Source organism: Anthonomus grandis, chromosome 7 (genome assembly GCF_022605725.1).
Source record: "Anthonomus grandis grandis chromosome 7, icAntGran1.3, whole genome shotgun sequence".
Lineage (NCBI taxonomy): Eukaryota > Metazoa > Arthropoda > Insecta > Coleoptera > Curculionidae > Anthonomus > Anthonomus grandis.
Genome location: NC_065552.1, coordinates 3,824,295 through 3,845,704, shown reverse-complemented (window position 1 = coordinate 3,845,704; position 21,410 = coordinate 3,824,295). Strand labels below are relative to the sequence as shown.

Below are 21,410 nucleotides of genomic sequence, written 5' to 3'. Positions count from 1 at the left end.
ATTTAATATATAGTATAAGAATATTATAACCTGTTGTTTCCTCCTATCTAGAAGTGACTCTAAGTTAAAACCATCCAGCATACTTCTATAGGTGATCATGTATGGATACATGGTACTAATGATAAGATATTAACTAGTATTTTTTATTGCCCTAATATTTTGATCTAACTGTACTGTACCATTCAATGTCAATATCAATAATAGATGTCAGAATGCTGCTATGTTTTGTTTGCCTTTCCACCATGCTTATTACAGATTCTTTTCTCCAATCACCAGAATGACGAGAGCATTTAATAACTTTAATCTTAACCCCTTTGAAGATAGATCCATTAATTCATTATTTAATTAAATTAAGACTTATTTGTAGGGTTAAGTTTTATGTTTTTGTACTTTTTGCTTTTTTTTGTTCTTTATTTTTGCTATAGTTAGGTTCATTTTCATATTATTGATTATTATTATATTCTTTGCCACTTATTGTTATTCCTCTAAACTGGCTTTGCCATTAAAACAAATAAATAAAGGATAAATGTATTTTATAGAGATAGTGACTTTTTCAAATGTGATTAATGAATAAAGCTTCAAGGGGCATCCATATCTGCCAAACATATTTTAGGTGTGGCCTTACCAAAACTTTATACAGTCTCACAATAGTTGTAATTTTAAAGTTTTTACTATTTCTGACTATAAAATCCAAGATCTTGAATGCTTTATTAGTAATGTCAAAAAAAATGCTGCTTAAACTTCAGATTAGACTCGAATAGGACAAAATAATAAGAGTAATCGAGATATAAACTCAAAAGGTTTAAACAGAATGTAATTGTTTCTTAAATGAATTCACCGACAAGCCAAAGACTTCTAGGTTGGTTGCACCAACTTATGAGTTTATAGTAATGGCCTATGTGAGAATTTTGATCATAATTATGAATTAGTATGGTGAAAAGGAATATGAAGATTTAAAAGCTAATCCTAGTTGGTAAATTTAAGTGTATGCACCAATATACAAACATCCAGATTCACATTCCATAACCAGATTCACACACTCAGTTAATGCATACTCATGATTGGCAACATACCAAACCTGAATGAGCAAAAATTAAATAAAAAATTTATGCTGAACTCTTTCCACAGAAAAATTGTGTACTGCCTGATATGTTGACCAAACTATGAAGGCATATTCCAGCTTAGAACAAACCAACGAGCAATAGAGTAATTTCTATCAGGTGGTCATTGAAAGATAAATATTGGATCCCCTAATCTCTTTTCAACAGTTCTTCATCAATTTAATAGGAAATATGTAGTATGTTTTCTGATCCCCTTATAAAAGCTAATAAAGCAACACTTGGACACATTCAGACTTAGCTTATTCCTACAGCAATCAGGAAGGCTATCTAAGTCTTCATGCAAAAGTGTCTGATAACCTTACCAATTAATTAATTTCATAATTTTAAAATCATCAAATTCAATTCAAATTCAAAAACTAGAGAAAGATTAAATATTCTAGTAATACTTTTTTCAAAAATTTTTTCTTTATTGTTGTTTGATTATTTTGTGGCAAGTTGTAAAATTGTATACATGTATCCTAGGTAGGACTACCCTCTGTTAGTGAAAGTCTGTTTTGGATAAACAAGAATATCTACTATTGTGTTATGGTTGTGCTGTGGGAGGCACCTCCCAAATTTCAAAAACACAAATTCTATAAAAAAAAGGAAAGTTATTAGTTCCAGCTAGTTACATTAAAATATTTGTCTGGAGCATAACAGGCCTTTGAGACAAATGACAAATTACTTTATTTGCTCACTGCATGATATGGACAATCTGAAACTATATCTGAGCCTAGCACCAAAAGAATTGTCTCTTATAATTTGGTTTTTATGATTTCTGACTATAAAACTTGCAGTCTGTAAGATACAGAAGGAAAAAAAGGCAAAAATTTTATGTTGTGGACAGCATGACTTACAATATCCTATGCTAGAGAGAAAGCGAGTAGTAACAGCAGTAATCCATGATCCACACAATCAAAAGCTTTAAATAGATCATGGAAAACTGCTGCTGATATGTAGCCTTTGTTTACATTAAAGTAAACTTTCTCCAAAAAGTATACATCTATATAACATCTTGAGTACCGTTCTGTCTGTAGGACAGATAGAAGACAGATTGGGTGGTAATTACTAGGATCTTCAGAGTTCCTACTCTTCAATAATGGAACTACCAAAGAAAGTTTCAGAGAGGTGGGAAATATGCCATGTATCCAAGACTAGTAGACAGAAGCTGATAGACTATCCAGATCTATATCTGACAATCATAAAAGTATTTCAACTAAAATGTCATTTACCTCACTGGATTTTTTATTTTTTGTGCCCAAAATAACTTTGCTAATTTCAAGCCTGTCTGATTCAAAGAAAGTGAAATTACTAATAAAGTAAAATATCTGAAAATAAGACACAAGTTCAGTTCTAGAAGACAAGTCCTTGGCTATACCACTTGCTACATTACATTGGAATTTGTTAAGGCATCCCTTCTGGGTTATTTTTAACTAAGATATTGTAAAAAACCATTATTTATTATACAACTTTCTTTTTGTTTATTTTGCGCCTTAAAAATTCAACCACTGCAATAACCAGATTTGGTTAATTTTAGATGTTCTCTATAAATTATACAGTAACGATTGCAATAATTGATAAACTGGCAAGTTTTTCCCTGACATTTTACAGGCTTATTAAATAGAACACTTAACTTGACTTGCATTTCTATATATAGGAATGTTATTATATAAACTCCTCATTTTTTTTCTTATATAGTTTATCTTTCTAGAATATATTCTATAGTGGTGAGCTTGGGATATTAGTTGTTTTTGAATCATTTCAATTTTTAGAGACTGTTAACTTAATCCGTCTTTTTTTTAAGTTTATATGTGTTGTATAATTCTGCCTCTAAACTCTTGATCTCTGTTGCAAGTTGAAAGAACTCGTCCATTATCTCAAAGAGACCTATTTAACTAGACAAAAAATGAAAACTCTAAGTCTCAGTCTCAAAATGTCTTTTTAATTAATCAGGTGACATGTTTCGCTAATAAAGCATCATCAGACCTTATAGCTAGATGACCTGCTAGTTTTGAGACTGAGACTTAAGTTTTCATTTTTTCTCTCTGTTGCAAGCATTAGTTGTTTTATTATTAGGAACTGTTAGATGATGTTTAGTAAATAAATAAATACATAAATTTACCAAAATTTTATAAACCTACTACCTAAAATAAATCAAATCAACAAAATCTCTTACCTGTTGACTCATAACACTTTGTGCCTGCTGTACTGAACTACTGGCAGTAATTCCGACACTAAAAGGCGGTTGGCCCTGTCCAAATAAATTTTGAGGAGTATTTCTCCCTACAACACTCTGCTGGGGCCAATTACTACTTGAACTGGCAATATTAGAGTTTGAAACAGTTTGCATCGGTTGTGGAGTACTTTGCACCACATTCTGCTGAGTTGCTACACCATAAGGTTGTTGAGGAACATTTCTTATTTGAGGTGGTGGTGCACTTTGTTGAATATTAAATAGAGCCTCTTGCCCTACATTTTGAGACTGAAAATAGTGTTGTGTAGAATTGTTTGTTTGACTAGTAGTGGTGGTTTGTTGTAGATGTGGCTGGCTTATGGTCTGTGATACACTTGGGGTAATAGTGGGGCCATTCAATTGTGATTCAAAAGTACTACTCTGACTGGAGCTTTGACTGAAATATTGACTCGTTTGCCCTAAAGAGGTCACTGCACTAGGGTTCACATTTTTATTTTCATTGTCCAAAGCATTGTCTTTTAATGGCACATTATCTAAATGGTTTGTTGGCACTATAGGGGATGAGTTTTCACTAAAAGTGGGTTTGTGTAAACCTTCCTGGTTTGGGGTGGACGCACTAAACCTGCTTGGACTTATATTAGGAGTATTTTGGCCAGAGATACTTAGCTGATCAACTTTATGGGTTAATCCTCCCGTTGTGGATCTCATTGGGGGTAACTGTGACTGCGGTATGCTGGTCCTGCTTGGGGGTAGTTGCGAGGAGGGTATTAATCCTGCTCTGGAGACAGGAGAGGCCCCTCTCGAAGAGCTGTTTGAGTGTAAACCGTTGAAATGCATTGGTGGTAGTTTTCCATGGGGAAAGGCCATCCCATTGGGCTCAGCCATGGTTTTTCTTATACCTTATCTAGCTACAGACACGTTTTTCTTGTTAATTGTTCGGTGTGACGCATGAGGAACTAATTATTTAGAAATTATCGAGGTTTAAAAACATACTCAACCTTTGATCGAGAGACACCCGATTTCTTTGTTTTAAGGACAAAGATTTAACAAGGTGAATGAGTTGAATTTACCTGGGATTAAATTATTTGTCGGTAGTAACTAACATTGGCGAGAATAAGGGTCGCAAAACATTATTATTGCAATCACAGTCCCTTTTTGGATACTGGCAATACGAAAACGTAAAACGTCACTGTGGAACTGTCACTGTCAAATCTTACGTGGCCAGTACGACGGTGCTGCCACCTCATTGAACCAAAAGTTAAAACTTTTGAGGACTTATAACGAAATTTTTCAAATGTATTTATAGTTTTTTTGACTAAAACGTTAATTTTTGACTTAGTCATATATATTTTACAGTAAAGTAAAATAATGATTATGCGAAATGTTTCGTTATGGCAAATAAAAGTCTTAAAAATTTGGCGCCTCATTGTATTCAAACGTGCTGACATCTGACGGCGAACGGGGAAATCTTAAAGGCTGTTCCACTTTTAAATTAGGTCATTGGTCAATGTTAAATGGGCGGAGTTTGATAATTGAAAGTTATAGTCCGAGCTCTGAAGGAATTAAATAAATTAATTAATGGCCATTTAACAGTAATTTGTTGTGATTTAATGTTAAATATCGGTTTTACGTTCAGTCTGAGAATCTAGTAACAGTATACATGGTGTACACCTTTTTAAAATTTGACATCTATTTTTTAAGTTTAACAAATCTTTTGATGCTTGCGATGTAAACGTTTAATTTTCATGAGTTTTTTGAAAGTATTTGACGTATATTAATTGAGGAACAACATAACGCAAGACATGGTGTGTTGCAATATGTAGCAACAGCGAAAGATTTTTTTTTAATATAATTTGCAGGTTAAAATAAATATTTCTCTAATTTTCGGTCCTAAAATATTTCTACAATTAAATAAATATGAATGAAAAATATTTGTATGTTGCCACGTAGCAAAACCCTAAAATATAATTTTTTAATACGCTATACTCCCTACATTAATCAGTTGGTTTACACTGTCAATTTTAGAACGTATTTGTTGAACATATGAGTTCGTTTACTTCGCAATTTTCGTTATTACTATTGTAAATTTTTTGTGTTTGTCAGGACGTTTTTATTCCAGAATTTGTAAAATATCTGATGTATGTCAATTCAATAGCAACATGTAGTCAATCATATTGACTCTTAATATGTAACAACAGCAGTAGAAAATTTCTAAACATAATCTGGTGGTTATACCCAAAGTTTGTCTAAATTTTAATTCTAAATAATTTTGAGTTGGTTTAATTCCCAAGTTCATAAATTAAATCATTTACAAACCAACTTCTTTCTAGTCACAAAAGATTAAATCCTTAACTTAAATAAAACAGTCTATATTTGGTATGATCTATTATATTACATAGATTGATTAAATAATATAAAAACTATCTTGCGCAATTTCATTTCTTCTTGCCATCATCATTTTTCTTTTCAGGCTCCGCCTCCTCACTACCGTCACTCTCACTGCCAGCTAAAATCAAAGAAATCCGATTAAACTCACTTTAATAAAAAAAAATATGACTAACATTCTTCATCTTCAGAATCGTCCTCCTCCTCCTCATCATCATCATCGTCCTCGTCATCTTCTTCTTCCGAGGAGTCTCCTCCCCCATACCCACCAGCAGCACCATACCCTCCATAGCTAAAACCAGCTCCGTTGCCATAGCTGTCATCGCCTGCTGCGTCATAGTCGTCATCGTCGTCATAAGTTGCCTGGCCTTGTCTGCCATACTTATGGCTCCTTGCTATAAAAATTAAAAAAAAAAAAAGAAAATAGTAAGCTTGCTTAATTTTTTGTTTGGATATAGGTATAAAAAAACTTCATCGAGTTGTAAGTCAATCGGCATAGTTAGAAGGGTAAAATTTTCGCACACAGTAAAAGTTATAATTGTTATAATAATCAATTATGAGTAAGTTTTCTTTAGTCTAATTTAGGTATTTTGCATAAAATTAATTCTTTTGAAGATTCGACTATTAAGGAGTAAATCACATCTAAAATTAAATGTGGTACAATAATATAATAGTGATATATGTTATTTATTTTCAAGTATCATACCTTATATTAATTTGTTATACAATGAATTATTATTATTGTTAAATATTTATGCAATACTATTGCATACGTATGCACGACAATTATGTAGAACACTGTTTTTAAAATAACTACTAATATACCAGATATCATTGAAGAGAGTAATATACAATGGTGTAAGCGCATTTGGCATTCTTATTTATAATTCCTAAATCGAACCTTCACATGGCGACCCTGCCAGTGCCAAACACCACTTTTTAGTGCATTTTTCAGTAAGAGTAGTAATTGTTCTATATGTATATAGTACAAAAAGAAAAATGTTTATAGTAAAACCGTGGTAAAAGTATGGGAGCTAGTTGCTGTAAAGTGTGCTAATGTACAGTAATATACAGTGTGAGTCAATATGGGTACTACTAACACCAAGCATGCTGAAGTTACGGACACAGGTGTTGTAAACTCCAATTTAATAGGGGAAGAACAAGCTATAAATGTCCCTATGGATATCCGTATTCTGTTGTATATAATCACTGTGGCTGTTGTAACCTTGGTGTTACTAAAAATTAGGAAGGCTGACCGCAGAAACATGAAAAGAGACTTGTCAAGAAGTCTTATGCTCTTGTGTGGTTTGTGTTTGTGAGTCCGTGTTAGTGAAAGAAAAAACAATGTGTTGGTGTAGAAAAACATTTTAGTAAAACCTGAAAACAGTGACATTAAGGACGAGCGATTAAACGCCACCTGTTTATTGGAAGATGGAAGGAGATGTAATGGAGATTTTACATCCGTCCCAGGACATGGACCACACAAATGTTATATTATAGTTGGTATGTAATTTTATTTATTTGTGTATATTTAGAATAAGATTTTTTTGGCTATTTAGCAGTTTTAAAATATTTTTGGGGGTAAAACTATTTTTTTTATTAGTTCATAAAGTAATCGAAAGTTATAATATTATAATATATTATAAAGTTACATATTACATATATATAGCTAAATAATAATTTTTATGTTGGATTTTTGTTTACATTTTTCATGTACTACTATTATGTTAGATTTTTTTTTTACCGTAATTTAGGCTAAATTTAGTTATTTTTATGTCATCAACTTGGGAAGAACTTTATATCAAGTTATCAAATTTAAAAATATTAATTACTAACGAATCAAAAAGAGTCTTAAAAAAAATACCTAAATCAGAGGAAATTAAAAAAGAAGTTAGGGATAATTTACTTAAATACTATAATACCTTTGTGCAACTTGTATTACATGATTACAAAAATTTAAATCAAGAACAGTATTTTGCTATTAAAAAACTTTTTTCCGTCTCAAGAGATAAAGTAGTCAGGGTATATCAAGTATTAAATGTTTCGTATAAAATACCTACATCGTGCACTGAACTAATTGATCCAAACGTGATTGAGGAGGATATTATTGACAGTGAAAACTCTTCAGAGGGTTCAGACGAAGAAAATACAAACACTGAAATTAAAATTGAAACTGGCAAAATGGCGATGACTAAAATGGATTTTTTAAATTTCACCAGCAGGGTTTTGTGCAATGATTTTGATGGTTCAGCGGATAAACTTCGATCTTTTATTGACGCACTAACTTTAATCCAAGAAAATTGCGAAGGGCACGAAGCAAATGCCGTGGCTCTTATTAAAACTAAATTAGTTGGTAAAGCAAGAGACCTTATTGGCGATAATGATACCATACCAATTATAATTCAAAAACTAACAAGCAATATTAAGGGTGAAAGTTCGCAGTTAGTTTCGGCAAAATTATTAGCTCTTAAACAAGGATCCAGCGATACATCAAAATATGCATCTGACATAGAAGCTTTAGCAACAAGCTTAAAAAGAGCGTACATAAATGAAGGTGTACCTGTAAATGTAGCAGAGGGTTATACAACTAATATTGCAGTTAAAGCCCTAAAATCGAATGCAACCTCAGAAAGATCCAGGTTGATAATGGAAGCAGGCACATTCAACACAACTCAAGACGCCTTGACAAAGTTTGTTAGCGTCGAAACTGAATCAAAAAATTCTACAGTCCTTTTTACACAAAATCGATTCAACAATAGAGGAAATCCAAATTATAGAGGTCATTATCCTAGGACGCAAGGACAATGGAAAAGAGGAGGATTTAATAGAAATCCTGAAGTTCCTATCCATAATAATTATCATGATGGGCATAGCAGATATAGAGGTCACAGGGGCTATTCTCAACGAGGCAGAGGAAACTATTCTGTGCGCAGCTTTGAGACAGATAATTCGGGAAACGAATTATCACCCCAACCAGGTCCATTGGGGAAGCAATAAATATTTTTAACATGGACCTATCGTCAAATTTTATCGTCGTTCAGACCCAAATAACACAAAATGAAACAATAACATTAATCGAAGATACTGGTGCCGATATTTCTTTAATTAAGCGAACAAAAATCGATAAAAACCAAATAGTTAACAGAGCAAATGCTAGCAGGATAAACGGTGTTACAGAAGGACATATAACTTCCATAGGTACTACTAAAACTGTAATGTTTATTGACAATTTTTCTTTAAAACAAAATTTTCACATAGTTGAGGATAATTTTCCCATACCAGCAGATGGAATTCTTGGTAGAGATTTTATTAGTGTGTGTTGTAGTAGTGTGATTCATGAAAATGAATCACAAAAAAAAATAGCATTTAACGCAAATTTCTAATTTCATATTTTTTAAACTTTTTAAATTTAAAGCACTGCATAAATACACCTGCATAATATATCTTAGATCATCTTCGTTAATAATAATAATAATACAAAGATTTATGAGATTTTCGTTGTCTGGAGTACATAAAATAATATACAAAATAGTTATATTGTGTTCTAATTATAATTGAATGTTAAACTGGGGGTTATAATCCAGACTCTGAAGGTCAGAAATTACACCTTTACAATTTAATGTTAAAGGAGTGGAGTTTGACAGTTGATAGATATAGTCAATAATTTATTTATTTATTTAATAGATCCCGTCTATCTCAACTCAACCTAACCTCATTACAAAAAAAAAATATTACAAAGTTCAATAGTTAGACCTAACCATAACTTAAAATAGCTAAAATACAAATACGTTTTTACAGGCAAACCAACATAAAATCAACAGAACTCTTCTGTTGATTCTGTTACACAATCTCTCTAATTTGATTCGTAAAACTAGACAAGCCAATGTCCACAACTTCAATATCCTCATGGCTGATAATATTTAAGGTTCTTTCGATAGGGGAGTGAGTGGCATAGTTATACTGTGTAGTATAACTATGCCACAGTATGTACTGTGTGTAGTATATACTGTGAAAAGGCAAAGCAAATAGTCGGTTTCGTCTCAAGAGTCTTGAGGGGACATTGAAGCTAATTCTACCGAGAAGGTCGGGGCATACAATCAGACCATTAAGAAGCTTAAATACAAAGGTTAAATCACCACGAATACGTCTTTCTCTCAATGTTGTCATAGCCAGCACTTCCCGTGCATCATCATAAACATGATCGTTCGGTATTTCCAAGTTTAAATTAAATAGACAAAATCTTAAAAACTTATTCTGAATCCTTTCAAGGGCCAGACAGCTGTTCATGTAATAGGGGGACCATATCATTGAGCCATACTCCAATAAAGAAACCACCAAAGACATGTACAATCTCTTACAGGTCTCGACTGATAGCTCTCTACAGTTACACAGAACAAAACCCAGAACCCTGGAGGACCTAACCACTATATTATTTATGTGTATATTAAAATTTAAATGATCGTCAAAATAAATGCCAAGATCCTTGATTGTATCAGAATACTGAACAGGGCTTCCCTCTATATTGTATGATCACAGAATAAACGATCTCATGATCTCGATGAGATCGTTTATTCTGTGGTATGATGTTACAACTTTTTTACTTCTTTTGTGAAAACTAATATAATTACATTTCTTTATATTTAAGAATAAGATATTGTTGACACACCAATCATTTAGCCTATTCAGGTCATTCCGTAACAAAATTTGGTCTTTGGGAGTCTGGATTACTCTATAAAATTTCATGTAAAAGGTCATCTGCAAACAATAAAAAGGCACTATTTTCAAAACATGTAGCTATATCATTAATGAAAATGTTAAAGATCAATGGTGAGCAGTGTCCACCCTGAGGTACATCAGAACATACAGTGGCGGCTAAAGCAGACCAGCTAATTAAAAACGACACAAAATTTAATTTTTTTGGAAAACCATTTTATGCAGTTTTACGAATGATATTTATTTCTAAGGGTTAGACATATTAAACACATTCTACCATAAATCAATAGTAATCTATTCAAAAATCTAGGGAAAAAAAATGTTTACAAAATTAATGGACAACAAATTAAAAACGAATTCAATATTTTAATTTTACACCAAAAAAAATCAGTATTTGGTAGGATATCCTTTAGCTTCTTTTATTGCTAGACATCTTCTTTGCATAGATTCTATTAAAGTTTGACAGCGAGTAATTGGGATGGAATACCAAGCTTCTTGAACACCTTTCACTAGTTCGTCCATGTTTTTAAATTGCTTTGGCTAAATTATTCTTTTAAGATCATTCCACAGATTCTCTATCGGGTTGAGGTCTGGACTACACGAGGGCCATTCAATTACATCAACGACGTTTTGTTCAAACCACCTTTTTACTGAACGTGCTGTATGCTTGGGGTCATTATCCTGTTGAAATTTCCAGGTAATAGGTAATTTTTTTTCTGCATATGGAAGCATCACATTTTCTAATATAGATTTGTATTTCTCCTGATCCATAATTCCTTCTATTTTATAAATTGGTCCAACTCCATACCATGACATGCAGCCCCACATCATGATTGAACCACCTCCATGTTTAACAGTTAATTTTGTGAATCTTGGATTTAATTCCTCACCAGGTGGTCTTCGTACGTAAGTACGACCATCCGATCCGATGCGATTAAGTTTTGTTTCATTCGACCAAAGTATATTTTTCCATTGGGTAAGGGTCCAACTCAAATGATCGCGTGCGAACTGCAATCGGAGTTTACGATTCTTCTTTGAGACAAGTGGCTTCTTTTGGGAAACTCTTCCAAATAGTTGAAACTCATTAAGTCGGCGGCGAATTATTCTTACTGATGGCTTCGGATGCTGTTAAATGGGGCGACTTTTTTGCTAAACGTACCATAATTTTATCCTCTCTTGCGGTTGTTATTCTAGGCCTTTTCTTCCTAGGTACATTTCTAACCGTGCCGTGAGTTTTATAATGTTTAATAGCATTATGAACCATAAATTTGGAACATTTTAGCATTGCTGCAACTTTACTGTATGAATGCCCTTCTTGAATCAAATTTAAAATTACTTGTCTTTTTTCAGGGTCACAACTCTTTTTTTACCCATAACGTTTGTTTTATATTGACCTTGTATTACTTAAGTGAGACACCAACTAAATGATAAATAAATGCTACACATTCATATTCGACAAAAATTGATAAAAAAAAACAAAAGATGAATCGTTTTTATTTAGCTGTCCAAGGTATTTCTAAATTGTTAAAATATCAGATTCCAAACCTGTTTCAAATCCAAATATTTATGCATGTGCAAGCTTAACATGAAGTGATAAAAACATTTATGTGCAAATAGAAAATATACCGTATGATTTTAGCATAAAATATTAAAAATTGTATCGTTTTTAATTTGCTGGCCGCCACTGTACATTGATATTGCTGGATCTAGCACTACCCAATCTAACCTGCTGAGTCCGGCTTGACAAGAAGCTTGTGAACCAGGCAACTATAGGATTGGAGAAACCAAACACTCTAAGTTTCTCCTGCAAGATTCTGTGATCGACTCTATCAAAAGCCTTGGAGAAGTCTGAATAAATCACATCCATCTGACATCCCCTCTCCAAGGCATCCAACAGATCCTGCTGATAGATCAACAAGTTAGTGATCGTAGATCTGCCAGAACTAAACCCATGCTGCTGATTGAGCAACAGCTCCTTACAATAGAAATAAATTTGTGATTTCTGAAAAAGGAAGAATAGAGGGCGAGAAACAGTACAGACACATTTTTGAAAAAAATAGTTTGGTATCCCATCTAACTAACCCACCTGAACTAACTTTGGCCTTTAATTTTAAAATTTTATCAAAAATCAAACCAACAGACAGTTGGGGATTAGGAACTGTCATATTTTCTGCCACCTGTTGACCCATATAATAATTGTTATTTTTATTTATATTACTATTGTAGACAGTTGAAAAAAACTGGGCAAAACCCTCCACTATCTGTTCGCAACCAGAAAATTCATTATGAACATAATACATTGAATTTGGAATTTTATTTACTGCCTTCCTACTGTTGAGGTGATACCAAAAGCTTTTAGGGTCAGGACACAGTAATTGGTCTAAATTTGAAATATAATCACGGTAGCAAATATTCGTTAAAGTTTTGCACCTCGCCCTGAGGTTAGAAAAAGTGACATAATCAGATTGATCAGGAGTACTGATGTAATTCTTGTGAGCAATCTTCTTCTGTGTAACTAGATATTTAAGTTCACCCAAGAACCACTTGGGAAAATCAGATGTCTTATATCTTTTGAGAGGAACAAAAAGGACTATTGCCATGTTTAAAATGTGATAGAACTGAGAGACAGCTTTGTTAATATCAGTCGTGTTCAGTATTGTAGTCCAGTCAGTTCCAGACAAGTAATTATTAATGCCATCATAATTTGCAAGCTTAAAATCATAATAAAATTCTAGATACTCTACATTTCGCTTGAATTCACCACACAAATCTAATTGAAAGTTGTACGCTTTGTGGTTTTGAGATTTATCAAATAGGTAGTCGATTGCTTCTGTTACCACAAGATTACTTTTATTAGTGAAGATCAGATCCAAATAAACCAATCTATCATTAGGTATTGTTATCTTTTGAAAACACCTATTCAACGTAAGCAAGTAAAAAATGCTTATGAAGAACTTACTTTGCGCTCACGTACAGAACAGAACTTATGCATACAATATTTTAATGGCATTCCTAAAGTGGTCCAACAAAAGAGGAATGTATACTTTCATAATGCAGGTGGTTTGCGAACTTAAATAGCTGATCTGCGGAATGCTGTCAACAGTTGCATATATGATGTTGTGATTTTGGTAGAGTCTTGGCTTAATGAAGATTTTCTAGACTCGGAGTTAAGGTTCACTGACTTCAATATTTTCCGTCAGGATCGAAGTTACACAAATACAGGGAGGCAAAGGGGTGGTGGCACTTTGATTGCTGTTCGTAAATGTTTTAAAGCCAGGTTATTACAGACCAGTGATTCAACCCTGGAACACATCTTTGTGCTTGTATCATGCAATGACAAGAATATCATTTTTGGTGCTGTCTACATCCCTCCTGCTTCTCCTTTATCAATTTATGAGGAATTTGCCTCTAAATCCATGGATCTTGTGAGTATTCATACAAGTTGTGATATTCTATTTTGTGGTGATTTTAATCTGCCACATGCGGTATGGAGGAACACTGTGAACGGACTGCATGTTGAGACGGCTGAGTCTATAACATCTGCAAATGTGCTATGTAGTTGTTGTAACTATCTTAATCTTAAGCAGGTGAATGGCTTGCCAAATTTGTTTGGTACTTTTCTTGATCTGTTTTTCTCAAGTTTGTCAAATGTTAAAGTCATATATGCTACTGAAAATTTATCACCGGCATCAAACCACCATCCTGCTTATGAAATAAGTATTCCTATTAATTGTAATTTTAGTCTTAAGTATGATGTTTATTATTATGATTTTGTAAACTGTGATTTTGTTGCCATTAATAATTACCTTGCTTGCATGAATTGGGATACTGCTTTTAATCAGAAGGATATTAATAAATGCATTGATATTTTTTACAATGCTCTCTATTTTGCTATTGAGATGTTTGTTCCAATTAAACATTTTAAATCATCTAATTTTCCCACTTGGTTTAGTAGAAAATTACAGAATCTGGTTATTCAAAAAAAAATTGCTCATACAAAATTCAAAAATAGTAAGAATCCCATGGATTATGTTAATTTTTCAAATTTGAGGAATAAATGTAAAACTCTTCGTGATGAATGTTTTAGGTCATATATTGAAAGATTAAATACTGAAATTTCTCATGATCCTTCTTCATTTTGGAAACACATCAATAGATTATGTAGGTCTGATTCATACCCCAATAGCATGCATATGGAAGCCGAGGTTGCTGGTAATGGTCAAGATATTGTAAATCTATTTGCTAGGTATTTTGAAACTACATACAGGCAACCTGTCCGCAAGGCTCCTGACTATAAATTTGATTACAGTCTGGATTTAAATCGCATCTCTTTTTCTTTATTGGACATATTTGATGAAATCTTACGCCTTCCGAACAAACATTCTTTTGGCCCTGATGGTATCCCATCTGTTTTTCTTGTGTGTGCACTCTGAGTAAGCCTCTGCATCACCTTTTCAATCTTTGCTTGACATCAGGCAAATTTCCTGATTATTGGAAGGTAAGCTTTTTAATGCCAATTCATAAAAATGGGGATAGAACTGATATTTGTAACTATAGAGGTGTGTGTATTCAGTCTGTAGTTCCTAAACTGTTTGACAGGTTGTTTTCTGTGCGATTTTCGTGGCACTGTAGGCGATTGCTTAGTGATCATCAGCATGGTTTTTGTCAGGGTAGATCTACAGTGACTAACCTGTTGACTTACCAGTATGATTTGATTGGTGCTTTTGAGAGGTCTGTACAGGTCGATAGTGTGTACACAGACTTCTCAAAGGCCTTTGATAGGGTTGGTCATGAACATCTGGTTCAGAAGTTTGGGGCTATGGGCCTTGGTAGGACTTTGTTCGAGTTTTGTCACAGTTTTTTGACTGGTCGCACACAGTTGGTCAGGATAAGTAATTATATTTCTAATGGTATTAAAGTATCTTCAGGCGTGCCTCAAGGTTCGCATATTGGACCGGTCTTTTTTAACTTGTTCATAAGAGATTTGAGTGATGTAATTGTTCATTCAAAACATCTTGCTTTTGCTGATGATTTTAAACTGTATAAAGCCATTGAGTCATATCTTGATGCTGAGCTACTTCAATTGGATTTAAATAGTGTTGCTGAGTGGTGTAATAGCAATAGTCTGGAACTGAATGTAAAGAAGTGTGTATGTATTTCGTTTGGTCGTTCTAATAAAATTATTAATTATCAATACACAATCAACAATAACGAACTCAAGTCAGTTGATACAGTTAAAGATTTAGGTGTTCTTTTTGATAGTGTACATCTTTCACCTTATTGTTTCAAATTACTTTATTACTCTTTGGTACGTTCCTTGCTTGAGTATGTGTCTGTAATTTGGTCCCCTTATTATGATTCTCATATTGAACACCTTGAGGCTGTACAAAGAAGATTCTTAAGATCCCTTGCTTATAGAGCTGAAGTTAATATTTTTCGTAATTATTACATCGACTATAATGCTATCAGTGTCCAATTTAATATCCCTAATCTTGAAGTCAGACGGCATTATTCTGATGCTTTAACGTTTTATAAGATCATAAATGGTTTATATCATTGTCCTACCATCTTGGAAGCAATTCCTTTTAACACCTGTCAAAGAAGGATCAACTCTTCTATGTTTCGTTTACCCTTTCATTCGGCCAACTATGGGTTTTTTTCTCCACTGACTAGGACTTTGCGTTTCTTTAATGAAAATAGTTTGGATCCATTTTCCGGCGGCTTACGGTCATTCAAATCAAAAATAAATAATCTTACACTTTAACCTATGTTCCTTGGATAGTGCTAAGTTTTTAGCCCTGTTGATGACTGTTTTTTCAGAGGTTTTATCTTGGTATATATATATTTTTTTTGTAATTCTAGTATTGTATTTATATTGCTATATTGTTTAGTATTTTGTATTATCTATTTTGTTTTTGTAAACTGGCTCTGCCGTATATTGAAATAAATAAATAAATAAATAAATGAAAAAAACTGAAATAAGCATAAAACTGACCTAGAGTTAAATCTGGATAGTTAGGACTGCACTCAACCACAGCGCCAAGATTGTCACTCCCCCAGCGAGCATCTGGTACATTAAAATCACCGAAGACATAAAAAATAAACTTTTTTTACTATTCTTAAGATCGCGACTTGACGCTTGTTGTGTCAAATAACCGTCGAACCGGAGAATATAGTAAACAACAAGATCACCAAATTAAAAAAAAAAAAAACATTAAATATTCAATCCTTTACATTTTCTGCGCATCTCTGAGTATATCTTTATATACTATATAAAAGAATATATATATAGTATATATTCTTTTGAAGACACATTTTCTCCCATGCAATTTTTCAAATAATTCTCCATTTATATAATTCAAGGTGCTTAAGCAGCCATTGACAGTCGATTTTTTTATAATTCTAAATATGTGAAGTCATTTTCATTCACTTCCTAGTACGGCAAGACATTTCAAGTTGTCCTATTAAACTTTAAATATTTGAAGCCATTTACAGTTTCTTCCTGATAATTTTAAATAAATTTATATCAAATCCCAGGCATTTTAAATTATTTTTCATGTAGTTCGAGACATTTGAACAATTTGTCTATTAAATTTCAAGCATTTGAAGTAATTTTCAGTTTCTACTGGATAGTTTTAGATACATTTCCACTGAATTCCTGGAATTTCAAATAATCTTTCTTCCTTATAATTTAAAATAATTTTTTAATTATTTCCATTTACTTAAAGTCATTTTCAATGTTATTCGAAATATTTGAACTCTTTTCAGTTACTTCCTGGTACTGCATACTCCATGTAATTTGAGTCATTTGAATGATTTTTCTATTAAATTGCAAATATTTCAAGTAATTACTAGTTTCTTCTTGATAATTTGAAATTATTTGTCCAGTAAATCCCCGGTAATTAAAATAATTCCCTTCCTTTAAATCATTTTTCAATTCAAGGCATGTGAAGACTTTAAAATTATTTTCCATGTAATCTGAGATACTTGAATGATTTTTTTAAATTCAATGTCAAGAATTTAAAGTCATTTTAATTAAATTCCAGGCATTTGAAGTTATTTACAGTCTCTGTCTAATAATGTGTAATAATTTTTGATGATGGCTTAGGTTCATTCAGATCAAAAATGGTTAATATTAGACTTAAACTTTATTCCTTGTATAGTGATAGTTATTTTTGTGTGTTTTTAGCTTTGTTATTGATTAATTGATCAGATTTCAGCTTCTGAGGCTTTGTGTATATTGTATGTAATTCTAGTATTATTTTTGTATTATTATACTATCTAATATTACTTCCATAAATTGGCTCTGCCACATATTGAAATAAATAAATAAAAATTTTTTAATGAATTCCAGGCATGTGAATTCATTTCCAGTTACTTCCTGGTACTTTGAACTTAGTTTTCATGTAATTCAAGACATTTGAAGGATTTATCTAATAAACCTCATTTTTCAAAGAGAGAGAAATCCCAAAGTTCAAAATAATTTCCTTCCTTATGATTTGAAATAATTTTCCAAATAATTTCAGGTATTCTTTTGTTTCTCAAGTTTCCTCCTGTAATTTGAAGTCAAGTCTTTCAATTTATAGATACTTTCATATATTATATCTCAAGAAAACTTAATAGTCTTAAAATGCATCTTTGAGTACTCTTATCTGTATTATTCAAATTATGTCATTCAACAAAATATAGTGATGAATAAATCACCTGCCTCATTTTATTATTGTAAGTAAGTTGCTTGTCTTAGGCAATAAATACCCTATACAGGTCAATTTGGACAAATTAAAATATGTAATAGGGTTAATTAATTTTCAACCAGTCCTTAGTCCTCTAAGATAAATTTGAAGAATAATAAATAAAACTGAACTAACTTGACATGCTTAGATCCTTGGTCTGTGAAGTCTCATAACTGCACTTTGGACATGGTACAGGCTTATTCTTTTCATACTTAAAGCCTTTTCTTTTAACATGATCCTCACAGTAGCATGTCTTGCATCTTAGACAAGAATATTGGCCTAATTTGTTGCAAGACTGACCTGAAACAGAATAAAACGAGTGATTATGAACAATTCTTAATTTTTCCATAAAAAAAAAATTTACAAAGAAAACATATGAATACAACTCTAGTCTTATATATAGAGTTCTATATATTGTAATGAGGTGCCAAAATACTTACATTTGTAGTTTTCTGACTCTAAGACTTGACAGGAGGCTTGGTGTTCAAATTGGTCATCCTCGCATAAAAAGCTACAAAATAATTGTAAAAATCACCTGAGCAGGAGTTATGAGATTGAGAGAGCCTTTATTTGATAATAATTGTGCTATTTTAAGAAAAATATAACTCAAAATATTGATTGTACATAGAATTGTTGCATACCTTCCCTCCATCTATATTGACTCACTAAACACCCTAATTAAAGAAAACTTAGTTGTGTAACAAATTTACTTAAATTTTACTGTTTAATGGTTATTCAATGTTTGATGGTTAGTCAATAAATCATATTTAAAATAAAATGAAATCATAGTTGCATTGTTTTACAATTTTAACTTTAAAGACAATTAAAAATTCTTGACAAAAACTTGCCTCTTTTCTCAAAAAAAACACTATCCTCTACCAAACACACATTCTAAGTACAGAAAAATAGACAAAGACTTACCCATCACAAAAAGAGCACTTAAATACTCTACCTCCATGGTCCCAAACTCCTCGTTCACACTCTAAACAAACTGCATCTTGTAATGGACAAGTGCAAGCATGACTCTGCAAACATTTTCTGCCATGACACACCCATGCCTCACAAAAATCACATATGGCGCCCTATATTTTATATTTTATTACATAAAAGCTTAAATATTGTTGTAACTGATTACTTACAACCATGTTTAAGCCAGTAGTAAATACTCCTGCATGTTTAACAACACAATCTCCCGTTTTTAACATGCACTTTACTTTGCCACATTGGGCGCACACTGGGAGCCTTTGCACGCTCTGGCAGAAGTAACAAAAGGCTCTGCTTTTCTGTTTTCTGTAAAATTTATTCGGGATAAAGAGTGTTAAGTAGTTTTATTTAAAGTTCTTTACCTGTGGCATTTATCGCATTCCATGGTGGAATTGCAAGGGTGCTGCGCCAGCTGGACATTTTCTCGAGCTGCTCGGATGCCTTTTTGCCTCAGTTTTTGCTTTTCGGCCTTTTTTCGTTGCCCCGATTTCTTTTTGGGCATGATTTTCTTTTTTGAAAGTGGAAAATTGGAGCGAGAATCAAAATATTCTATCTAACCTCAACGTGTCATATAGCAGCACACTGTTGCCAGGCCTGGAAAAATGTCTCCAGATCTGAGAATTTTTCATGCATACATACCAGCGCCTGCGTGGTAAAACGAAGTTTGGACAATTAAATGTACTTTTAATTATCGTACTTATTATTAATCTAATAAATAACACAAGAAATTAAGTGAGGAAATCGGAAAACTTTTTTTATCTGTAATCTGGGGAAATTATGTTATATTATATAATTTTTTCATCTGGCAACGCTGCGTTATCTGTCAAAATGTCAATGTCTATTGTCATACGATTGAAGAACCATACTTATAAACCAGTGTTGCCAACCATACTATTATAATAGTATGTGTACTAGTATTAAAAGTTAAGTAACAGTATCTTATATCCAATAAAAAATGTACTATGACACAGAAATTAGTTTGAATATTCACAGCAGCTTAGACCATAACAGTTTTCTGAGGGAACTTGGGGGACATGAACGGAAGAAGAAGACTCGTAAATGTCAAACTGTCTCAATGTCATCGACTGTCAAATTAATATTTTTAGGTTATGCCAATTAAATTAAATTGTAAAATATGGACCAGCGGAACAGAGTCCAAAGTGAAAAAAAATTAATGGAAGTAATCAAGAATATAGACACAGTAATGCTATTAAAAGATAGAAGTATAAAAAGAATGCAAATAATAAACGCATAGGAACCCCGTGATCATCTATCAATATTACTAACAATTTCAGATAAAGCAAACTCTATCCATATTCAGATTCAAGGCATCCCAGAGAGTATATGGTAAAATAAGTAGGTAAAATAAAAGAAAATAAGCAAAGTAGAAACTATACCATAATCTGATGGAAACAAGGAGCAACTGGAAGCATTATAAGGATTTCATAGAGGATATTAAAGATGCAGAAGAGAAATTGATACCAAAGACAATTGTAGTTTGGGTCAGAAGACACATAGGCAAACCAATATGGCGAGGCAACAGCTGTGATGAATGAGTGACAAGACAAAAGAGGCCTTTAAGAAGCATAAACAGTTTACTATTGTTTAAACAAATAGCAACAAACCAGATGGCACTTTAAAAAGAAAAGGAAAGAAGACTTGTAAAAACTAAGGAGAAACTTTTGTAGTAATCTAAATAAATACTTCATTAATACACATAATATGACAGGTTATTAAAAAGTTTTCACATATATACAGAAAAACCACTCAGAACCACAACAGAGTCCTGAATAATCCAGACCTGTTAGACAGAATGATAATTTCAGACAACACATTGAACATAACAGGGAGGTATTTAAAATAGAGAAAAACAATTAAAAAAAAATTAAACTAATTAGCTAACTCTATTGCATGTTACAAAATTATCTCAACCTATCAATCTTACACTCCTGGCAATTTTCTAAATTTGTTAAATACTCCAATTTTTCACTCTTTAACGTCACCATGATGCATTTTTCATTGAGGCATGAGCTTGGAAGCTTGTCGGAAGATTTGAGTCAAGGAGTAATTCTATTGAAGAGAGGAGAATAATAATAATAATAATAATAATAAGCTTTATTTCCAACAGGTTACATATACCCAGTTACAGGAAAATCAATTAAATATATAAATGTACGAAAGCATGAATTGTATTAGATTCATGCAACTAAAGTCTAAAAGAACTATAAAAGAATTGCTATATAATAAAAAAAAAGAAGTAGTGAACATGAGAAAATAAATAATAAAAAAACAACACTAAAT

At 32.4% G+C, this 21,410-nt stretch overlaps 2 protein-coding genes and 1 long non-coding RNA gene across 6 annotated transcripts in view; 1 reads left to right on the top strand and 2 right to left on the bottom strand.

Annotated features, from left to right (window-relative positions):
- The window catches only part of LOC126738648 (protein transport protein Sec24A), a 35,596-nt gene extending 31,107 nt beyond the window's left edge, over positions 1-4,489 (bottom strand). The window contains exons 1-2 of one of the 4 annotated variants that reach the window (XR_007661406.1): positions 4,365-4,489; positions 3,277-4,202 (exon numbers count right to left, since the gene is read on the bottom strand). Coding sequence is in view for 1 of the 4 variants with exons in the window: in XM_050444073.1 (XP_050300030.1) it covers positions 3,277-4,179 (903 nt within the window). In the remaining 3 variants the exon portion in view is untranslated. Of the gene's footprint in view, positions 1-3,276 lie in introns of all 4 variants that reach the window. The other 3 variants (XR_007661409.1, XR_007661408.1, XM_050444073.1) reach the window with 3 other exon arrangements.
- Positions 4,490-5,664: 1,175 nt separating this feature from the next.
- Positions 5,665-19,691, bottom strand: LOC126738653 (zinc finger protein 330 homolog). Its single transcript, XM_050444080.1, has 7 exons — positions 19,472-19,691; positions 19,265-19,415; positions 19,047-19,207; positions 18,566-18,636; positions 18,261-18,425; positions 5,856-6,074; positions 5,665-5,800 (listed from the first exon to the last, which is right to left on the bottom strand). The coding sequence occupies exons 1-7, from the start codon at positions 19,609-19,611 to the stop codon at positions 5,730-5,732; spliced, it is 978 nt and encodes a 325-aa protein (XP_050300037.1). The 5' UTR covers positions 19,612-19,691; the 3' UTR covers positions 5,665-5,729.
- LOC126738656 (uncharacterized) lies at positions 9,693-10,166 on the top strand. The gene is made up of 2 exons (XR_007661412.1): positions 9,693-9,887; positions 9,949-10,166. It is a non-coding gene; the product is annotated as an uncharacterized LOC126738656 (long non-coding RNA).
- Positions 19,692-21,410: the final 1,719 nt, after the last annotated feature.